The sequence below is a fragment of the Buteo buteo genome, chromosome 23 (genome assembly GCF_964188355.1).
Source record: "Buteo buteo chromosome 23, bButBut1.hap1.1, whole genome shotgun sequence".
NCBI lineage: Eukaryota > Metazoa > Chordata > Aves > Accipitriformes > Accipitridae > Buteo > Buteo buteo.
The window spans coordinates 345323-363471 of NC_134193.1; the positions used below are offsets into that span (position 1 = coordinate 345323).

General features: G+C 43.5%; 2 protein-coding genes across 5 annotated transcripts in view; both read left to right on the forward strand.

Moving 5' to 3' along the window:
- The first annotated feature begins 50 nt into the window (after window positions 1–50).
- Window positions 51–16724, forward strand: BCAS2 (BCAS2 pre-mRNA processing factor). 3 transcript variants are annotated; one of them, XR_012654179.1, is made up of 9 exons: window positions 51–208; window positions 285–377; window positions 502–572; window positions 697–858; window positions 1939–1989; window positions 3212–3292; window positions 3822–4064; window positions 16484–16602; window positions 16708–16724. XR_012654179.1 is itself a non-coding variant. In XM_075055889.1 (7 exons), the coding sequence occupies exons 1-7, from the start codon at window positions 116–118 to the stop codon at window positions 3949–3951; spliced, it is 681 nt and encodes a 226-aa protein (XP_074911990.1). In that variant the 5' UTR covers window positions 51–115; the 3' UTR covers window positions 3952–4266. The 3 variants fall into 3 exon arrangements, 1 of the variants encoding a protein (XP_074911990.1); XR_012654180.1 differs by lacking the exons at window positions 16484–16602; window positions 16708–16724 and adding an exon at window positions 4681–4771; XM_075055889.1 differs by lacking the exons at window positions 16484–16602; window positions 16708–16724 and having other exon boundaries at window positions 3822–4266.
- The window catches only part of TRIM33 (tripartite motif containing 33), a 41754-nt gene continuing 28962 nt past the window's right edge, over window positions 5358–18149 (forward strand). For both annotated transcript variants that reach the window (XM_075055882.1, XM_075055881.1), the window contains exons 1-3: window positions 5358–5812; window positions 16484–16602; window positions 16708–16855. In XM_075055882.1, coding sequence (XP_074911983.1) covers window positions 5383–5812; window positions 16484–16602; window positions 16708–16855 — 697 coding nt within the window. In that variant the 5' untranslated portion in view covers window positions 5358–5382. The remainder of the gene's footprint in view (window positions 5813–16483; window positions 16603–16707; window positions 16856–18149) is intronic.

Genomic DNA, 18149 nt, shown 5'->3' on the forward strand with positions numbered 1-18149 from the left:
CAGAGGGCGGGCGCGCGCGCCGGAAGGGGGGCGGGGGGCGGGCGCGCAGGCGCCCTGCGGCAGCGCCGCTTGGCGGGCGGCCGGCGCAGGCGCAGGGCGCGGGGCCGGGCGCACGATGGCGGGGCCGGGGTTGGTGGCGGGCGACGTGGTGGTGGACGCGCTGCCCTACTTCGACCAGGGCTACGAGGCGCCGGGCGTCCGGGAGGCGGTGAGTGCGGGCCGGGGCGACGGGGGCGGGCCGGGGCGGCGGGCGGCGTCCCTGCTTGACGCCCCGTGTGCGCTAGGCCGCGGCGCTGGTGGAGGAGGAGACGCGGCGGTACCGGCCGACGAAGAACTACCTCAGTTACCTGCCGGCGCACGACTACAGCGCCTTCGAGGTGAGGCGGCTCGGCCGGCCCCACGCCCTTCACCCCGAACCTCCCCTGCACCCCGGCCGGCTCCCCCCCCCGGTCCTCCCTCGCCACCCCGGCCGCCGCCGCCTCACCGCTGCCTTCCCCGCAGACCGAGATCATGCGGAACGAGTTCGAGCGCCTGGCGGCCCGGCAGCCCCTCGAGCTGCTCAGCATGAAGAGGTGAGCCGGGGCGGCCCGAGCAGCCGCCCGCCCCCGGCGCTGGCCGCGGCCGCCCCCGGGAGCGCCGGCGGGGCAGCGGTGCCCGCCGCGCCTTCTCCTGAGGCGGGCGGGCGGCGTGTTCTAGGTACGAGCTGCCAGCCCCGTCCTCCGGCCAGAAGAACGATATCACGGCGTGGCAGGAGTGTGTCAACAACTCCATGGCGCAGCTGGAGCACCAGGCGGTCCGCATCGAGAACCTGGAGTTAATGTCGCAACACGGTTGTAACGCTTGGAAGGTGTACAACGAGTAAGGCTTTCATCTGCTTTGCTGAACATAGCTGAAGTTCTGGCTTCAATTCCTGTGTATTTCTCACGTTTTCCCGTGTAAGTCTGGTGGGGATCTTTAGAACGTGTCCTGGAATGACTGAGCTCCTTTGAGAGAGCTGTATGTGGAAGAAAAGGAGGCTGCTCTGAAAGAGAAGGAGCCGTCTCTCTGGCCAAGAAATAGACTGTGTTTCAGTAAATCCCAGTCTTGAATTTTCTAAGTTATTGTTTGGGTAGCAGTTGGTGATAATGGGCTTTAAGGGAGGATAACTAAAGGGACTAATGACAGCCTGCAAAAGGATAACTCAGTAGTGGAAATAAAGATGATTTACCACTGATCCCACTCAGCCTGGAGTCATTATTAATAAAGCTGTCGTAAAAGCCAAAAAAAGTTGTAGGCAGTGTGGCTGCAGGAAGCACCAGGGTTATTTCAGGCAGAGAATGTTAACGTCCGCTTTTCAGAAGGGTTAGCTTACCCTTAGATAAAGGTGTGGAGAAAGGGAAGGTGCAACTTAACCTTTGCGAGAAGGCAAAGGGTAGCTTAGCTTAGGAGAAGGGTGGCAGGTAGAGGATCTACTAGCTTGTGCATATGTTAGGAAGTGAAAAGAACTCTTTGTGCTCTGACAATGTTATATGAGGGAAGCAATAATACAAATTGGTTATGGGTAGTTTTAGAATTAAATTTAGAAGATGAGTGATAAGGTAGGGAGATGTTACAATAGCATTCTAGTCAGAATAGCACAAGCATACAGTAACAAGCTTGAAGATAAAACTTGATCAGCTAATGGATATGTTTTTATGATGCTGTCTGATGGCAAGGACTGACCATAGCGATTATTGAAGGTTTATGTCGTAAAACTGCATATGTTACAGTTGGAGCGTTTTGGCGTTGTGTCATTCCCTTCAGGAGTGACGAGCACAGGCTGCACTCAGAACAAGTTGTCTGGTGTTTGCATTGAAGCGGCTTGTTGCTTCCTTAACTGGAGAGTTAAATTGCAGGTTAAATGGGTCCGATCTAGCAATTGTATGTTTTCCTAATGCTTTGCTTGCATTCTGCTATTAGACATCTGGTTCATATGATAGAACAAGCCCAGAAAGAGCTTCAGAAGTTGAGGTGAGTTATTCTTTTTCATATTTTCATACTTAAGTTGGAGGTTGAAAGCAAAACCCCTCTTCCCACCCCCCACCCCAAGCTATACAAAGGCTTGTGTATATGCTGCTGCTGTGATCATAGGAAAAAAGACCCAGTAATAACAATAGATAAGGAATCTGACCCTGCCCTCCCCAAGCGGTTACATTCATAATGCCTATGCCACTCAAACTTTGTGTTTGTTGTGTTTTGTTTTGTCCGAACCTCTGCTTTGAACAGAATGGATTGTGGTGGAATCCTCTTGAAATGCAGTCATGTTTTCTTTTTGCTGCTGATAAGACACTTATTTAGTGTGCAGTTGTCTCTGCGAAGACATGTTCCCTGATGTTAGGCTTGGCCTGTCATTTTAAAGTGGATGCTTTAATGAGTTTACACAGATGGATTACTCGGGGATGGAGGTCGTGGTATATTGAAATGATGTGCCTTCATAATTCACTCTATTTAGACAGCATGCTATGGACTTGGCAAGTAACGCTTTTCAGCTTTCAGATTTAGGTGAACTACTGTCATTTTTAGCCTGAAGATGGGAGTGTATACTTGGGACATGGGTAGAAGGCAAGCTGCATAGTGATTTGTATCTTTTATCAGTACCTGTGTGTTTAGATTAGCTGGAATTGCTGTCTTCAACAGAATCGGTGTGGGAAAGGGTAGAAGCAGAACTCAAGTTGGGAAGGCTAAATAAAGAACACCATGATGTATGGCAAGGAGGCTAACAGAGTACAAGCGTTAGCAGTGTGAACTAAGACCAAAGTATTTTAAGCATTCTGCACTTCTTGGGTGCTTCATTGTATTACTGAATTTTGTGCATGATTAGCCATTCATCTTTCCTTTTCTGACTTTTTTTTCAGAGAGAACAAAACATTTTCTCTGTTCTGGACTTGTCCAGGAGCAGTAGGCTTGAATGTTTGAAGTTTTGCTGGTAGCAGAGTGGAAGATATTTTGTTGTTGTTTTTGTTGTATTGGGGTTTCTTTGTGTGTTTTTTTTTTAAAATTATATTTTATTTATCTCGGGGTTCTGTGTGCAGCCCTGTACTGGGATTTGTCCATCTATATGTTGTAGTTACGGTCCTGGCTACACAAGTGTTTTCTGGTAGTACTTTTAGGGATTAGGTATATTTTGAAATTAGCAGCAGATACTACCAATTGTAAAGTAGACCAAAAAATACATGGATCTTTTTCTCCCCAGGAAAAATATTCAAGATCTGAACTGGCAGCGAAAGAACATGCAGCTCACAGCTGGGGCTAAGCTACGAGAAATGGAATCTACGTGAGTATCTAGAATTTTTCTGTTAAATCTTCCACAAGTATATCTTCTGCTTGAAATTCTTCCATGCAGAGCATCAGTGATCTTTCAGTACTATTGTAGGATGTAATCACATGAATACTGTTGCTTTGCACAAAGTGTTTTAAAGGATTTGTAATTCAGGTCTACATAATAGTTACCGTGGTGAAGTGAATCAATGAGCAACAGATATGAAAAGGAGGGCATATTAGCTCCTTGAAATTGGCCAAATTGTTTCTTAAACTCTTCTTTATCTAAGTATTGGAAGTTAGTGAATTTGAGTCCAGTAAACTAAATTTTGTACGTTAAGGTTTAACAGGGTTAAAAACTACTTTTTATCACTTTGATGGTTCAAATTACCATTGATATCAATTGAGGCTTATCATGTACTGAGAAAAATACTGCTTTATTCTGTGTCTTTATGCTTTCTTTGGAGCAATAATTGTCTTTTATTTCAAAATCAGAGGACTGTTAAATAACACTTGAAGGCTTTTTTATTTCTTTTCTCTTCCAGATGGGTGTCTCTTGTCAGTAAAAATTATGAGATTGAACGAACTATTGTGCAGCTAGAAAATGAAATTTCACAAATCAAACAGCAGCATGGGGAAGCAAACAAGGAGAATATCCAGCAAGACTTCCAGTGACTTAATCCCTACTGTCTTACTGCAGCATGTCTTAAAAAAACAAAACAAAAAACTTTGGAGATGCTATGTGTTCGTAGACACCTCTAGTTGCAGTTGTGTGAGGTGATACAAAGGTATTTTCATTGTTTCTTGTTTTACATTCTGGGCAGGAGGCAGGGTAGACTCAAAACGTCCTGTTCAGATGTACTATGGGCACTGTTAAGCGTACTGTGAATTGTTTCACTCCTTACATATCTAAAGCAGGAGCTCTTAAAAACACCTATTCCATGTTTTTGCGTTTTCCCCTATGCCTGTAATAAATGTTGTTTTGCTAAATGTATGGCTTCTGCTTCATGTTCACAACACGGCCCGAGTGCTGCCAACGAGGTGGGCTTTGCCGAGTGAACCCACCCCATAGCACTGCGTGGTTGGTGTGCGTAATCTTGAATTCGGTGTGGGAGGCTGTGTCTGGGGAAGAGGCTGCTGCTTGGCGTTGCAGCATTCCTAAATGGCCCGTGCCAGCCCCGGAGAGAGGCTAGTACGCAACGTTGCAGTAGCGTTGCAAAGGTGAATACTCGTTCCTGTGCACGAGGTGTCCCAGCCAAACAGCCTGCGCCCGAGGGGATTTTCGTTAGGGGTTTTATCCCCCGCGCTACGAGGGTGTGGCGTCAATCGTCCAGTTACCTCCTAATGCGTGTTTCTAATGATCCATCGTAAGCCTGGTGCAGTACAGTGACTGTATTTTCGTAGGTCTTGCAGCCTGGTGGTACGTCACCGTCCCCGCGGCTCACCTGCTCCTCCCGACCTCCACCGCCGGCTGCCGCAACCTCGGCCAGGACGCGCGTGTCTCTGGGACGCGGCCCCCTCGGTTCCCGCGGTGAGGACAGAGTTCCTTACCGTAGGCGATGGCTGGTTCCTCGGCAGGGGTACGTAACGGGCCTCGGCTCTCCCCGTCACGACGCAGCCCTCGCAAACGCCGGAGCTCCTCCCGCCTGGCGCGTCTCTGCCGTTGGCGCCGCAGCCGGGCCGTGACGGCCTCCCGCGCGGCAGGGCGCCGGTTGCTGGAGGCGCGGGCAGGGCCGCGGCCGCAGCAGGCGCTGGGCTCGGGACCGGGGCCGCGACCGGGGGGCGGGGCTCGCTGCGAGCCCCGCCCCCAGGGCCGCCGGCTCCCTCTGGGGCGATTGGTTGGGAGGCCGCCGACGCCGACCAGTGGGGATTCACCCCGCGTTGCGGTGACAGGCCCGCGCCCCGCCCTGGCCGGCGGAGCGTCACGACTCCGTCTTCGCCGACGCCCCCCTTGGCGGCGGAGTACGCGCTCCCGCGCACGGCCTCTCGCGCCGCACCGAGCGCGCCTGCGCCAGCCTCGGGCCCGCCCGCCTGTCGGGGCGCGCGCACGGCGCGCGGTGACGCCGTGCGTGCGCGGAGCGGGGAGTCGGGTTCAAAGGAGGAAACATGGCGGAAAACAAAGGAGGCGGCGGCGGCGGGGAGGGGGCTGCCGAGGCCGGGCCGGGCGGCGGCGGCGGCCTGGAGCCTGCGGCCGCGTCCCCCTCCGCCGCCGCGCCGCCCGAGGAGCGGGAGAGCCCGGGCGCGGCGGCGGCGGCGGAGCGCGCTCTCGGGGAGGCCGAGGCCGAGGCGGCGGCGGGGCCCGGCGTCGTTCCGGGGCCGGGCCCCAGCCCGGTGCCCCCGCTCACACCGGCGGCGCCGGGGCCCTTCTCGCTGCTGGACACCTGCGCCGTTTGCGCGCAGAGCCTGCAGAGCCGGCGGGAGGCCGAGCCCAAGCTGCTGCCCTGCCTGCACTCCTTCTGCCGGCGCTGCCTGCCCGAGCCCGAGCGGCAGCTCAGCGTGCCCGTGCCCGGCGGGGCCAACGGCGACATCCAGCAAGGTGAGGGCGGGGGGCGGCTGGGCGCTCGCTCGCCCGCCCGCCCGCGGCTTCTCCGCGTTGCTCGCCGGCTTCTCGCTTGTGGCGGCGGGCGGGCGGCCGGCTTTGCTTTCCCGGGGCTTGAGTCCGTGGCTTTTCTCGGCCTTGTTCGGTAGCTGTACCCGGAGAGGTTGCGTACGTGACCGCCGGTGTTTCTGGTGCCTTCGTCCTCCGCGGTCTGTCTTAGGACGCCCGCCAGCAGCTGACTTTGTATTTTCAACCGACTTAGGCTGAAACTTGGAAGTTCTTGGAATTACGGTGTGAGTTGCGTTGTGCGTTTTGTTTTGCTTTGGCTTTCGGGGTGCTGCAGTAGAGGTGTGTCTGCGAGGAGGTGTTCAACTGCCGAGTTGTACAGCACTTGAAAAAAAATTTGTCTGCGCAAAATCTAATTCGCTGTTACAGTATTACACGCTCACTTGCAAGTGGTGTGTGTAGCACACCTGCTTTCAGGTACGTGTTTCCTGAGGACTGAGTTAAAACACTGCGGTGCTGTTTGTCACTTGACTGGCTGTGCCTGTGTACTCTAGGCGTATGTAACTTTTGTGCCATGGAACAAGGGTAGACTGCTCCTTCCAGGTGTTTTTATTGAAATCACAGCTTGAATTTAATTTTTTTATTTTATGTGTTCAGGGATGGAATTGAAAAGCTTCTGGAGCTTTTAATGGAGTGACTCACACGCTGTGGTTTACAGACCAAGCTAGGGCCCTGGTAAGTGGTTTTACAGGTCTTCACTGGGCCTTGTGGTCAAAGAGACCTTGTTTGGTGACATCTTTCTGGTTTTAGCAAGGACTCAAGCCTTTCCTGGGTTGCATAGTGAAGGAATTAACCTGGCTTGGTAGTGGTTCTTTCATCCAAACTGTTCAGAAGTGGTTCATCTAGGATGTGGTCTTAGAAAGTCTGTCAGTTTTGAAAAGATAGTGCATTAAATAAAGCACTAGGTTGGTCTTTTGATCCTTCTTGTTAAATTCAAGATTCTATGTTTTGCATTATATATGCTGGTGATAGGCACAGAACTTGGAAAGCTAGGTTTGTTTTATTAGCAATTAGCAGGAATTATCTGAATCCCGCTGTGCCTGTTAGGATACAAGTGTGGGAACAACACGAAGTGTAGCTTCTGAAGTATACGTAAACTGGAATGTCAGTCCTTGTTATACACATTTTAAGAATCCTTGATTGTGTGCTTTGGAGAAGTAAGAATTCATCTTTGGATTGCTGCATTGAAAACTTTTAGATGATGTGAGCAAGATGTGCATATAGGGTCTAGGAGAGAATACTGGTAGAGATGTGGATGATCCATCTGTAGTGGTACATAAGTCTGTGTGAACAAATGTATTAGCTCAGCAGGTCAGTTAAGAATGAGACATTGACCAACCAGAAGATGCAGTTTTGTGGACAGCTCTCTCTGCACATTGTAAATGGATTTAGTTGAATGGCACATGAAATGCTTACCAGTAAATCAGGTACAAAATGGACATTCTCAACATACAGAGAAGTACCACATTGCTTAGTCATGTAGGTTCCTTTCCTGTTGGCATGGGTTTTGATAGTCATGAGTGTTACTTCCACTTCTGCTTCTCTAGTCTCCTTAACCATGAGCAGGTGTTTTTTCATGAGGGAAGAATTACTGGGAAGTGGTACCCATAGCTACACCTGAAGCAGGTTGCACTTAACTGCAGGCTCTCACTGCTGGATTATATACTGTACTATTTTATGTGCATTTAAATTTGCCTGCTATTTTTCAGTGTCTCTACACCTAGATGAGAAAATTACAGGTGCTATAGAAAAGAACTGGATTTTTCTTTTGACAGTTTTTCTGGTTGCTTTCTTAATTAGTTTCAGATTTTGCTCTGTAAGAGCTGTCAGTACTTGAAATAGTAAATATGTGTATTTATTGGCTAATAACTGTAGAAGCTGCTTACTAGGAGTTGAGTGTGAGGTCGGTATCTACAGAGCAGTTCTCTGAGTGACAGTACCCTTCCCTGATGAAAGCATGCTGCTGCTTTCATAGAGAAAACAGTAAGGATGCTTGAAGGCAGTAGTTTGTGGTCTATATCAGCATCTCTTCTTCTACCCTGTTGCCACTCTGTTGAGAGATACTGCTAATGGAGACAGAAAAATGGTCTCAATTCCTAGAAGTTTGAGAAACACTGACTAAAGTTTGAAACAATTACGTAATGTTGCGGTTTGCTGTATTATAAGGAGGTAACTGGTAGGTTCATACCTATTGCACTGGTGAAAGAATTTTGGGAGCGGGGCTGTTGTTTACGTTTATGTTGGGAAAAAAAATCAGAAGTTTTGGGGCTTATACGTTTAAAACGTATTTTCATGACGTTTAACATAAAAAGTATCATCTTGTATTCAGTTTAATGACTTAATAGGTCATTGGAATGTGCATTTTATTTGGTGGATAGATGATTTCTTTACTCCTGGTGTTTCAGCTGTCCAACTGGATTCTTTCTTTCAGATTGAATAGGTTACAAGAAAATGCCTTCTTGTATTTGTATCACAGTATTCTGAAAAATGTTTATTTCTAAGTTAGAGATTTCAGATGGTTACAGATACCGCAAAACAACTTTTTATGTACCTACTGCTGTTCCTGGGACGATAGGTTGTTTTGAGGTTTCACTGCCTCATGGAGATATTTACAATCTCTCTTAAGAAGATTATCTCAATAGAGAGAATGTGTGTCTCTCCCAGCTCCTTGTGAATGTCACAATCTTCATTAGGCTGAAAAACTAAAAAAGAGCTGCAAGATGCTTTCAGAGGGCCTAAGGGAAACACACACAATTGGTTAATGTGCGCGTATGTATAATTTGAGGAACAATATATTCACTACTGAGTGCTATAATGTATAGTATCGTAAATTATTTTGATATGCTGGATTTAACTCCCATACCCAGTGTTTGTGTATTTAGAAACTGTGTATTAGTCACACCTTAAATTACATAGTAACTTTTTAATTTGCTTTGGAAGGGGGACATAAAAATGGTATGATGTCTATGAGAATGCGACATAGCACTTAAACTGAGTTTGGTAGTAGTTACTGTATTTTCAGTCTAGAAAGCTGAAAATTCCTGCATCAAATAGTTTGCTTAGGCTATGTAAATGCAGGCCATCTTAGTTTCAGTGAATGTTAGTAGACATCACCTGAACTCTCTTGATTCTTTAGCTTTCTCCTGTGTTGATGAATGAGGGTCATGAATATATGCTGGAGCCAGCAAAGGCTGAGTCCTGAAAAATGTTCAGTTCATATTCCGGACTTACTAAAAATCTTGGTCTGAAACTTAAATTTCAGTCTAAATTAATAGTGTATTTTAAAATAATGTTTTTTAAGAACATTCTAGGTATGTGTTATTTTTATAAGAATTGATGTCTGTGACTGCTATAAATCAGTTTTTCATATAAAATATGATGTGTTGTCAGTTCAGTGCATGACAGCTGTGATATAAGCAGGGATTGTTTGTCCAAAAAAAAAAGGCTGAGTTAGGAGTGGACCTTGAAAGCAGTTAGTTTATTTTTTAATGTATTCTGATAGATTTTAGTCTGATTGTGTCATTCACTTGCCCTGTGAGGGTTTGTTTCAAGGTCTAATCACTGAAACTAGAACAAGGGTTTTGATGTATGGCTATGCAGAATCATGTTTTGACCCTTACATTTGAGAGAAGTAAGTATTATGCATGTGCAGTAACTGCAATTGGTGTTCTCAACCAATAAATGAAACCTGGCAGAGATTCATTCCTTAGAGGACTGCATACATGCCAAGTTTGAACTTAAAACAGAAGCTTGAGTTATTAGATTGCATGAGTGCTTGCAAATATTTCCTGAACTGTGAAGCTTTATCATCATTATAAAAATGTAAACATCTGAAAGGATTTTGAATTTTCTTTTATTCATTTAGTACTTTTTTGTTGGCAATCAGCCTGAGACATTTCAACAGAAAACAAAGATGTGTGTTTAAAACCAGGTGTCTAAAATGATGCTGTTCACTCAACAGTAATTATGGTTGTAGAGGTTGATGATTTGATTATCAGCGGATGGTGTGGTAGAGTTTTAGGCTAGTGCTAATTGAGGTCTCCTAAGTATCAACAGAAAATCTGAGCCATTTCTTTAAAATGAATATTCTTGAAGGAGCACAGCATCGCATAGGTTGGCAGGGACTTACGGATGTCTAGTTTGACCTCTTGCTCAAAGCAGGTCTGGTTAGAGGAGGTTCTTCAGGGCCTTGTCTGCTGGGATGGCAACTTCACAACTTCTCTGAGCCTCTGTTGCAGTGTTTGCCCATCCTTGTAAATATGTGAAATACATTGTGTTGAAGCAAGTTTTGCCCTGTTCCTGCCTGTATGTGTTAATACCTGTCCTTTCTCTGCGCACCTCTGGGAAGAGCCTGGCTTGCCCTGCTGCCCCGTCGGGCAGTTGCAGGCAGTGATGAGGTCCCCGGTCTGAGAGGGGCGGCCTCTCCTCACATGTTGTGTGTTCCAGCCCTGCTCTGGGCTTGCCCCAGTTTGTCAGCCTGTCCTGTACTGGGGAGTCCCAGACGGGGCCCAGTATTCAGGTGTGGTTTCCCAGAGTGCTGAAAAGGGAAAGGATTGCTGTCCTGGACCTGCTGGCTTGTACCTGCTAATGCAGCCTGGGATGCATTGGTCTTTTTTGCTGAAGAGTGTGCTGTTGACTCCTGTTCAACTTCTTTTCCATAAGGTACTGTAAACATTGTATTTTAGAGTATTAAAGTGAGGTCAGAGTTACTTTTTTATACTCATGTTTTAGGGTTTTAGTACTCTTGAATGTCATGAAGCGACTAAAGAATTTATAAAGATTTTTGTATTACAGACCAGAGCTTATGTTAAAGGACTTGGATCTTATGAAAATACAAATTTTACTGTGTAAGTAGGGATATATAGGAATGCAAGTGTTTGGGTTCAATATTTGAATACACTTTGAGAGATACTTTGAATTTATAATTTTGAACTACTGGAAAGACTCCTTACGTTAGCCCAGTGGTGGAGGGGATCCAGTGGTGAATGGTGCTACTGAAGTACAAAGTGTTTTTTGTAGCATCTTATCCCTTGATCGTGTACATCGTGTGCTTGCCATGCCCTCCCCCATTGAGATCAATGATCTCCTCACCATCAGCAATACCCTTTATTTTGTTGTCAAGAGCTGTCTTGGAGTTAGAACTTCAGTGACTTTATTTTCCATTATGGCTTTTTGTTCTCTCTGAGGTTTAAGAAGTGTTTGGTTAGGCTGTGACATGTTCATTTTAAGTTGGCTGAAGTAAACTTATACGTGAAGTCAACAAGTGAATGTATGGATGCTTTAGTATGGAAGCTTCTTGCAGAAATTAGCTATTTTGCTTTAGCTAGTGTAATGTTTGTAGCAAATAGGTAAGTTTCCATGGCTAGTTCTAACTGTGTTCCCCTTTCTTCCTCCCCACTTCCCCTTTCTCTAACCCCAGGGCTACAGTGCTGGAGGCTCCCAGCCAGCTTCTCTCTAGTGTTTGTAAACAAAAACTAGAAGACCAGATCGAGAGGATGGTAGTATGTGAGTTTGGCTAGGAAACAGGTTGATTCTTACTGGCTCAGGAAGCCTTGCTCTTCTACAGATGGTCTTTGAAACATTTGATGAAATTCCAGAAGGGAATTTTTAGAAGTGTACGTAGGGAGCAATGAATAATATTCAGAAAATTCCAGTTTTTTTCTTCTTGTGCAAAAGTAGTAGGTATGAGTTGAACACATATTGTCTTACTGGGCAGGACGTGTCTTCGCTAGAAAAGATGTACTGGGGACAGATCAGTTGATTTCAACTTATGTTAAAAGTACCAAGAATCTGAATTCCTTAATATTAAGCTGGAGTGAGTATTGTAGCTGAAGACTTGACATAAGCTTTCTCTGGAGACGGTTTCTCTGGTTTGATCCTACAAGACTGGAAGTATAGAGAATCAAGCCTTTCCCCTTCGATCTCTGTAGCTCTCAAGCATTTTTAAAATTTGGAAGAGTTTTAGTGTTGTCAGGATTAAGATGTCAGACTGGAGAAATGAATTCTAAGGAAGTTTTGAATAAATTTCCTGTTGAAACTAGTTCAAGAGGAAGGCTTTCATAGTCATGTTAACCTGTTGGAAAAAATTGCCTGTTTTGAGATGCGCACAAATAGCCATCAGAGAAATGGTGTTACCCTTGGGAAACTTTAAACAAAATCATATACAAGGTAATTCTCATAGTTCAGAGTTACAATTAAGAAAAATACTTTTGTTGCAGGTTTAGGTGTTAGTTGGCAATGGTAGATTAAAAGCATCTCCTATTCAAAATCTTAAGTTCTTTGAAATGTTCCATCGTGATTTGCTGCTGGATTATGTTGCAGATTTTTTAGCAGTCTTTCTGTTTTTATGAAAACAGAATTACTTTTTCTCCTCTATTTACTTCAGTTTTGCACTTTCTGACATCCTTTGATGTCTGTGGTCTAGTTTAGTGTGCTTTAGCTAAATCATAAGCAGTTAAAAGGATTACATAGATGCTACTCTCATTAGTGTTCTTAATAAAGTCTTTGACTGACAAATAAGAACATCTAATGTGCAATGTAAGGAAGATGTGACTTCTAGCAGTTGTATAACCAGCAGTTCAACATGTGTTGCATAGTAAAATTTGTGCGACTTGCCTCTCTTTGCTCTGACAAAACTCTTCACCTGAGGTATTCTATGTTCTGCTTCAGTTGGAAGTGTAGGTCATAACCTTGACAGAAGTTGCCAAGAGAGCTGGAGCCGTACCAAAATGTTCTTGTTGTGTGGCTTTTCCTTGGTTTTGCAGTTGCGATCCACAGCCTGATTTGCAGAGATGTGGACTCCCATGCAGGGCAGGGTCGGGTCAGCCCTTCCCGGGGTAGTCACCGTTTTGGGGACGTGGCCAGCATTCCTGATTCCATCTGCCATGGGCTCTGCCTGGAGTCCCATCAGTCTGCTGGAGAGAGCTGGGGTGCAGGGCAGCTCAGGCAGCTCCCCAGGGCTAATTCCTGCCATAGTTCTTACAGATCCATCCCTGACTGCCTTCTTGCAGGGATGTGCTTCTGTCCATTCTCCTTTGTGGTTTTCTTCAGCTCAGAGTAGTGTCTTGGACTAATTGCTCCTCCTGACTGTGTCAGGAGACTCCTTAGGAGCATGTCGCAAGGAATCTGGGAGTTTCTTTTCTCCCTCTGTTGCAGGCTTTGGAAACTCTGGTAGGGGGGAATGGCTCATGATGTGAGAAGATGGCAAGTGAAACCTGTCTTCCTTTGAGTGGGGTTGACAATGCGAGGCAGGCTTTTCCTACCTGCTGGATTGGTGACTCTCAAACCAAATTTCCGTGTAGGAAATTATTCCTGCTTCTCACTTAAATCAGCCTGAGGTAGGTTAAAAGGAGAGAAACAAAACTCAGGTTAGGCTACATGTTGTATGTAGCGGTGGATGGCAGACAGTAAACATGTAGGATTGAAAAGATTTTTGCTGTTCTGTATAAAGTCTGGAGAATTGTGTGACAAAAAGTAGAATCCGATCTTAACTGCTCAATTAATTGAGAGTAGGATGTAGTTCATTTCACCACAATGTTACTGGAAATGGCAGGGAGGGGAAAATTTGGTATGTATAGCTGCGTATATCAAGTACTGTGGAAAAGAGGTAATAAGTGTTTATGCTCATGGTTGTTACGGGTCTTATATACCATTGTGAGGTTTGTGATATAAACAAGTAGAAAAACGGTGATGTCAGTCCTCTTAAATGCAGAGTAAGAAACTTAGAAGCCCACTTCTGTTATCTGCATCTCTTGTAAAATAGTTCATCATTTTCTGTGGCCTTTTAGGTCCAAGGCTGATTGTTCTTGGATTTCTTCATGGAGGTACGGATATTCACAGGAGCATCTGTAGATTGCTGGTGACATTTGTGGGATGCTTTTTTTGGGGGGGGAGGGGAGGGGGTTTGGCACCTGAAGTATAACTGTGTTCCTGTAGCTAATGCTGATGACAATATTGTGATGATAGTGTACTGTAAATCAGAAATGAACTGCTGTTTAAAATGTTTTAGACCCTCAGTGCAGAGTTTCATGTGATGCGGTCAATACTTACTATTTCTTCTAAAATTTTTGCCAGGGAAGAAGCATTTCTGTTTTATGGTTAGGTGAAACTGAGCTATATGGGATTTGAAATGTGAAGTCTGAAAGAAACTTCCTGATTTTCAGCTCTTCACTTTATTGCTGATGTTAACCTGTGGATATCGATTTATGGCTTCAAAATAATGGGAAGCCATCGCTGAGAACATAGGAAGTCTTTGTGGTAGTAATTAGGATTTGGGGGACATCATAAACCAGTCTGATGATCATAATTTCTATGAATATGTCTAATTCTAATTCAGCTGTGATTTAGAAAAAAATCGATCTTTTAACAATTTTTTTTGTTGTGTGCTGTCTGATACATTCCTTGGAAGTAGTTACATGCCTGTTTTGAAAGCAGAGTTACAGTGGAAATGTGTGTACTAGGGCTAATGTGTTTGATTTGGGTTTGTTTTTTTTAAACAGTATTAAGCTTCTAATTTAAAATGATGCAGAAAAACAATGTAATAAGTTCTGCTGGAGTACAAGTAGGATATTTTTACTTCATTTTAATTTTCTTACCTAAGAATTTTTTTGGACTGAAACTGGCAGTGAAACCTTGTTTTTTCTAGTAGGTTATATAAACATTTGAACCTTAGTTTGTCCTAAAATACATTCTCATTAAATTTTTACCATAAACTTTGTTAGCTTGCAAATTATCTCAAGTTTTGACAGGTAAGGATTTCTTTCTGTTTTTCTTCTATGTAAATGCTATTTCAGTGTGATTTTTCTCTACTTTTCCCTCTCCCCTCACAAAATGAGCCACATCTGTATCTTTTCAGTAATGCAGTTTGGTTTCTAGTACAAATGATGCTGCATTAATTTGTTTTATATTAGGTTAAAAGACCAGGATATGAGTGAGTATGGGATGTGTAGTGGCTCATATAATACTGGAAAGCTATTGTTGGAAATAATGGGTATTGAGATGTGGAAAGGAAGTATAATATGCTGAATGAGAATTGCAAGGCCTTGTCTTAGGATTGTGATCTATTGAGATATGTGCAGAACACTGGTGGCACCTTGTGTGCAAAGTGTATTTGAACATGAAGGTGCAAAAAGTCAGTGTTTGACTGAGAGAGCAGTATTTATGGACTACCTGTTTGTTCCCTATGTCCTCTTGGACAGAAGAAATGGGCAAGGTGGAATTATCCGTGGTCAGAATCCAGCCCATGGACTGCCAGTTGTATCGTTCTATTTTATTCAAGCTTTCAGTGTTTTGTCTAGTTTAAAAACAAAACTAAACCTGCCTTACAGGAAGCAGTTTGCATCTGTGGAATTTGACTTTGCATTGTATAAAGATCATAGATCTTGGGCTGCTTTTTTTTTTTCTTTTTCTGCAGTGTTTTGTGTGATTAACCAAAGGCAGCACTAAAAGTCGGGTTTAGCTGTGGTCTGTTGTAGATGGAATAATTTTAATGGCAAATGTTTGAAATTTTTGTTCTGTAAGTCTATACACATCAGCTGATAGATGGCTTTTATATAGTATTCCCTAAATAATTTTGTCTTTCAGTAGTAAGAAAATCTGAAGGCTCTCCATATGTGAGAGGCTTCATTGTGTATATGAAAGCTCTTGTACATGTAGATACTGAAATATTTTTCACATCCCGCTCTTGAAGCGTGTTTGGTTTGATGAGACAGGGAATTCTTAGTTGGATTATTGTTGTTGCTCTGCAGTGAATCTTCTGTCTTCTGAAGACATTGTTAATTTTAGCACTTGAAAAAATTAATGCTATTTTACTATAATGTAATTAATCTCCCTGAAATAAGTCTTACTGTTCTACCTGAATATCCACAAAGGAGTTGAGCATCACTTAATTACAGTTACTTTTCAAAGTTGTTTCAGGTGTCCCAGTGTATAAAAATACCTAGTCAATTTGAAAGCTTCTCCTTGAAATTATGTTCACAATAAAATTGTATAGCAAGTTGATTTAAGACTAGATGACACCTGTGGGAAGATAGTGTTAAGCACTTAGTGGTAAATAAGTTTTCAAACCTTTAATGTAGGTTGTTCATAGAACATCTTTAAATGTGAATTTGGTTCATGTAGTAACTTCTTCTCAGCCCTGCTGAGGACTTAAAACTCTAATTTAGCAATTACAGAGCATAAAAAAGCAGGATACTGGAAGGGAACTAGTCTAATTGATATCCAGTGTTGAAGCTATGTGTGTTTACATTTACATCTATATGAGCAAAGTTTTCTAGGTGCTGAAGAAAGGCAGATGTAGTTGGCATGAGAGGATTTTTTGCTATCAAGTCGTGTGTGTTTTGGTATTGGCCTTCCCTGCAGGACACTATTTGAAAAAACACTGAAACCTTCAGGTAGTTTCTATTACTGCCTCTGCCTCACTGACCTCATGGAAATAGGTTATGTTAGAAAACATCCTCTGTTTGTATCTGGGAGAATATTGTGACACACTGCTACTTAGACATTTTCATGAACATCACTAGTGTCACACCTGACTATCTAGGCACACCTCTCTTGATGCTTGTCTTGAGACAGACTGGACAGTAGACTTTTTCTGTTTTGCAGTTGGTGTAATCAGATGTCCAATATGCCGCCAAGAATGCAGACAGATAGATCTGGTGGATAACTACTTTGTAAAAGACACGTCAGAAACACCAAGCAGCTCCGATGAGAAGTCAGAACAGGTATGGCAGTTTCCTGCTTGCTGCAATTCACATGCTGGTTTTGTTTTCTGTACATGTTAATGCTTTCTGGGAAAATGATGGTAACTGACTGTTTCCCTTTTGCAGGTGTGTACAAGCTGTGAAGATAATGCTAGTGCTGTTGGATTTTGTGTAGAGTGTGGGGAATGGTTGTGCAAGACTTGCATAGAAGCTCATCAGCGTGTAAAATTTACTAAAGATCATATGATCAGAAAAAAAGAGGATGTATCTTCAGGTGAGTGTTTGGATATCATTTAGTCCTGCCTGTAGTAAAAACATTTTCTCTTTGGCACATGTAAAAAAGAGAGAGGGAGGATTATTTAGATAACAATGAGCTGGATGGCTTTCCCCAAAGATTTGAGAAAAGTTTAGTAAAAAGCTACCAGTGCAAAATTGGTAGGTCTAAAAATAGAGGAAAAAAACTAAATTTTAAACTAAAATGGGTATTTGCTAATACTTTGTGCAGTTTGATGTCCACTGTAAAAAACACCATAAGTATGGAAGAAACAGAATGAGACTGCAGTCTTTGGAAAGGATTTAGATCCATTCTTAATAATCCTTTTATTTAGTAGAATAACTAACTAAATGGAGGGGTTGAAATCTGGAGAGAACTGACATATTGGTGATCTTATCCATTGGCCAAGGAAATTAAATTATACATTTTGCTGTACTTGGTTATAAGGAGCAATTATAGTTCTCCCAGTAGAAAAGTATATACAGATAAGCTTATAGTCATATTCAATATGATGTTACTGTTGTATTGATATTGCTGAGTAAATATGGAATTTGAATTTATTTTAGGTTTAATATCTCTTTCAATTAGCAAAATCGAATGTGCAAAGTGTGCGTACAGTTTTAGACGTGCAGCTTTATTAGAAGTTAATTCTTAAACTATCGTTTGACCATATGTCGTTTGTAACCTACTGAAGTAATGTGGAAAACAGTCTCAAAACAAGTAAAAGGTAACTGGATTTTAGCTTAGAAGATTTTATTTGTAAATGGGATAAAAATCCTGATTAGAAGGACCTGTAGGTTCTACACAGTCTGGATGTATATGAAGGCTGATCATATTGAGGAAGAGATATCTTGACATTTTGCTCGCTCTCTACGTTTAAAATAAATTAAGATCTTCATGATTGTTTCATTGTGCCATTTCAAAGGAGTAACACTGCTTTGCTTTCTGCCAACTCTTGTCAAAATCATATTGATAGTTAAAAAGTTTGCTGTTGAGCTTAGTTCTTTTAGACAATGATCTTATTTCACCTGCTCTATCAAATAAACTTCATTTTTGGAGAGGTTTCCCTGTATTTCTTAATGGGTATTGTTTAATAAGAAATATTACCTATTTAAGCTTAAATGTATTAATCATAGTAGACAAGATACCCTTAAGGTGAAATCAAATTACAGGGCCCTACAAAGAATTACTCATGTTTTTCATTAGGTGTGCTATGTTGTGAATGTCAAGGTGATCCTATAGCTTCGCTTCCCCTTCAGTAATCTGAGTGCAGAGGTGCCAAAAAATGGTGGTT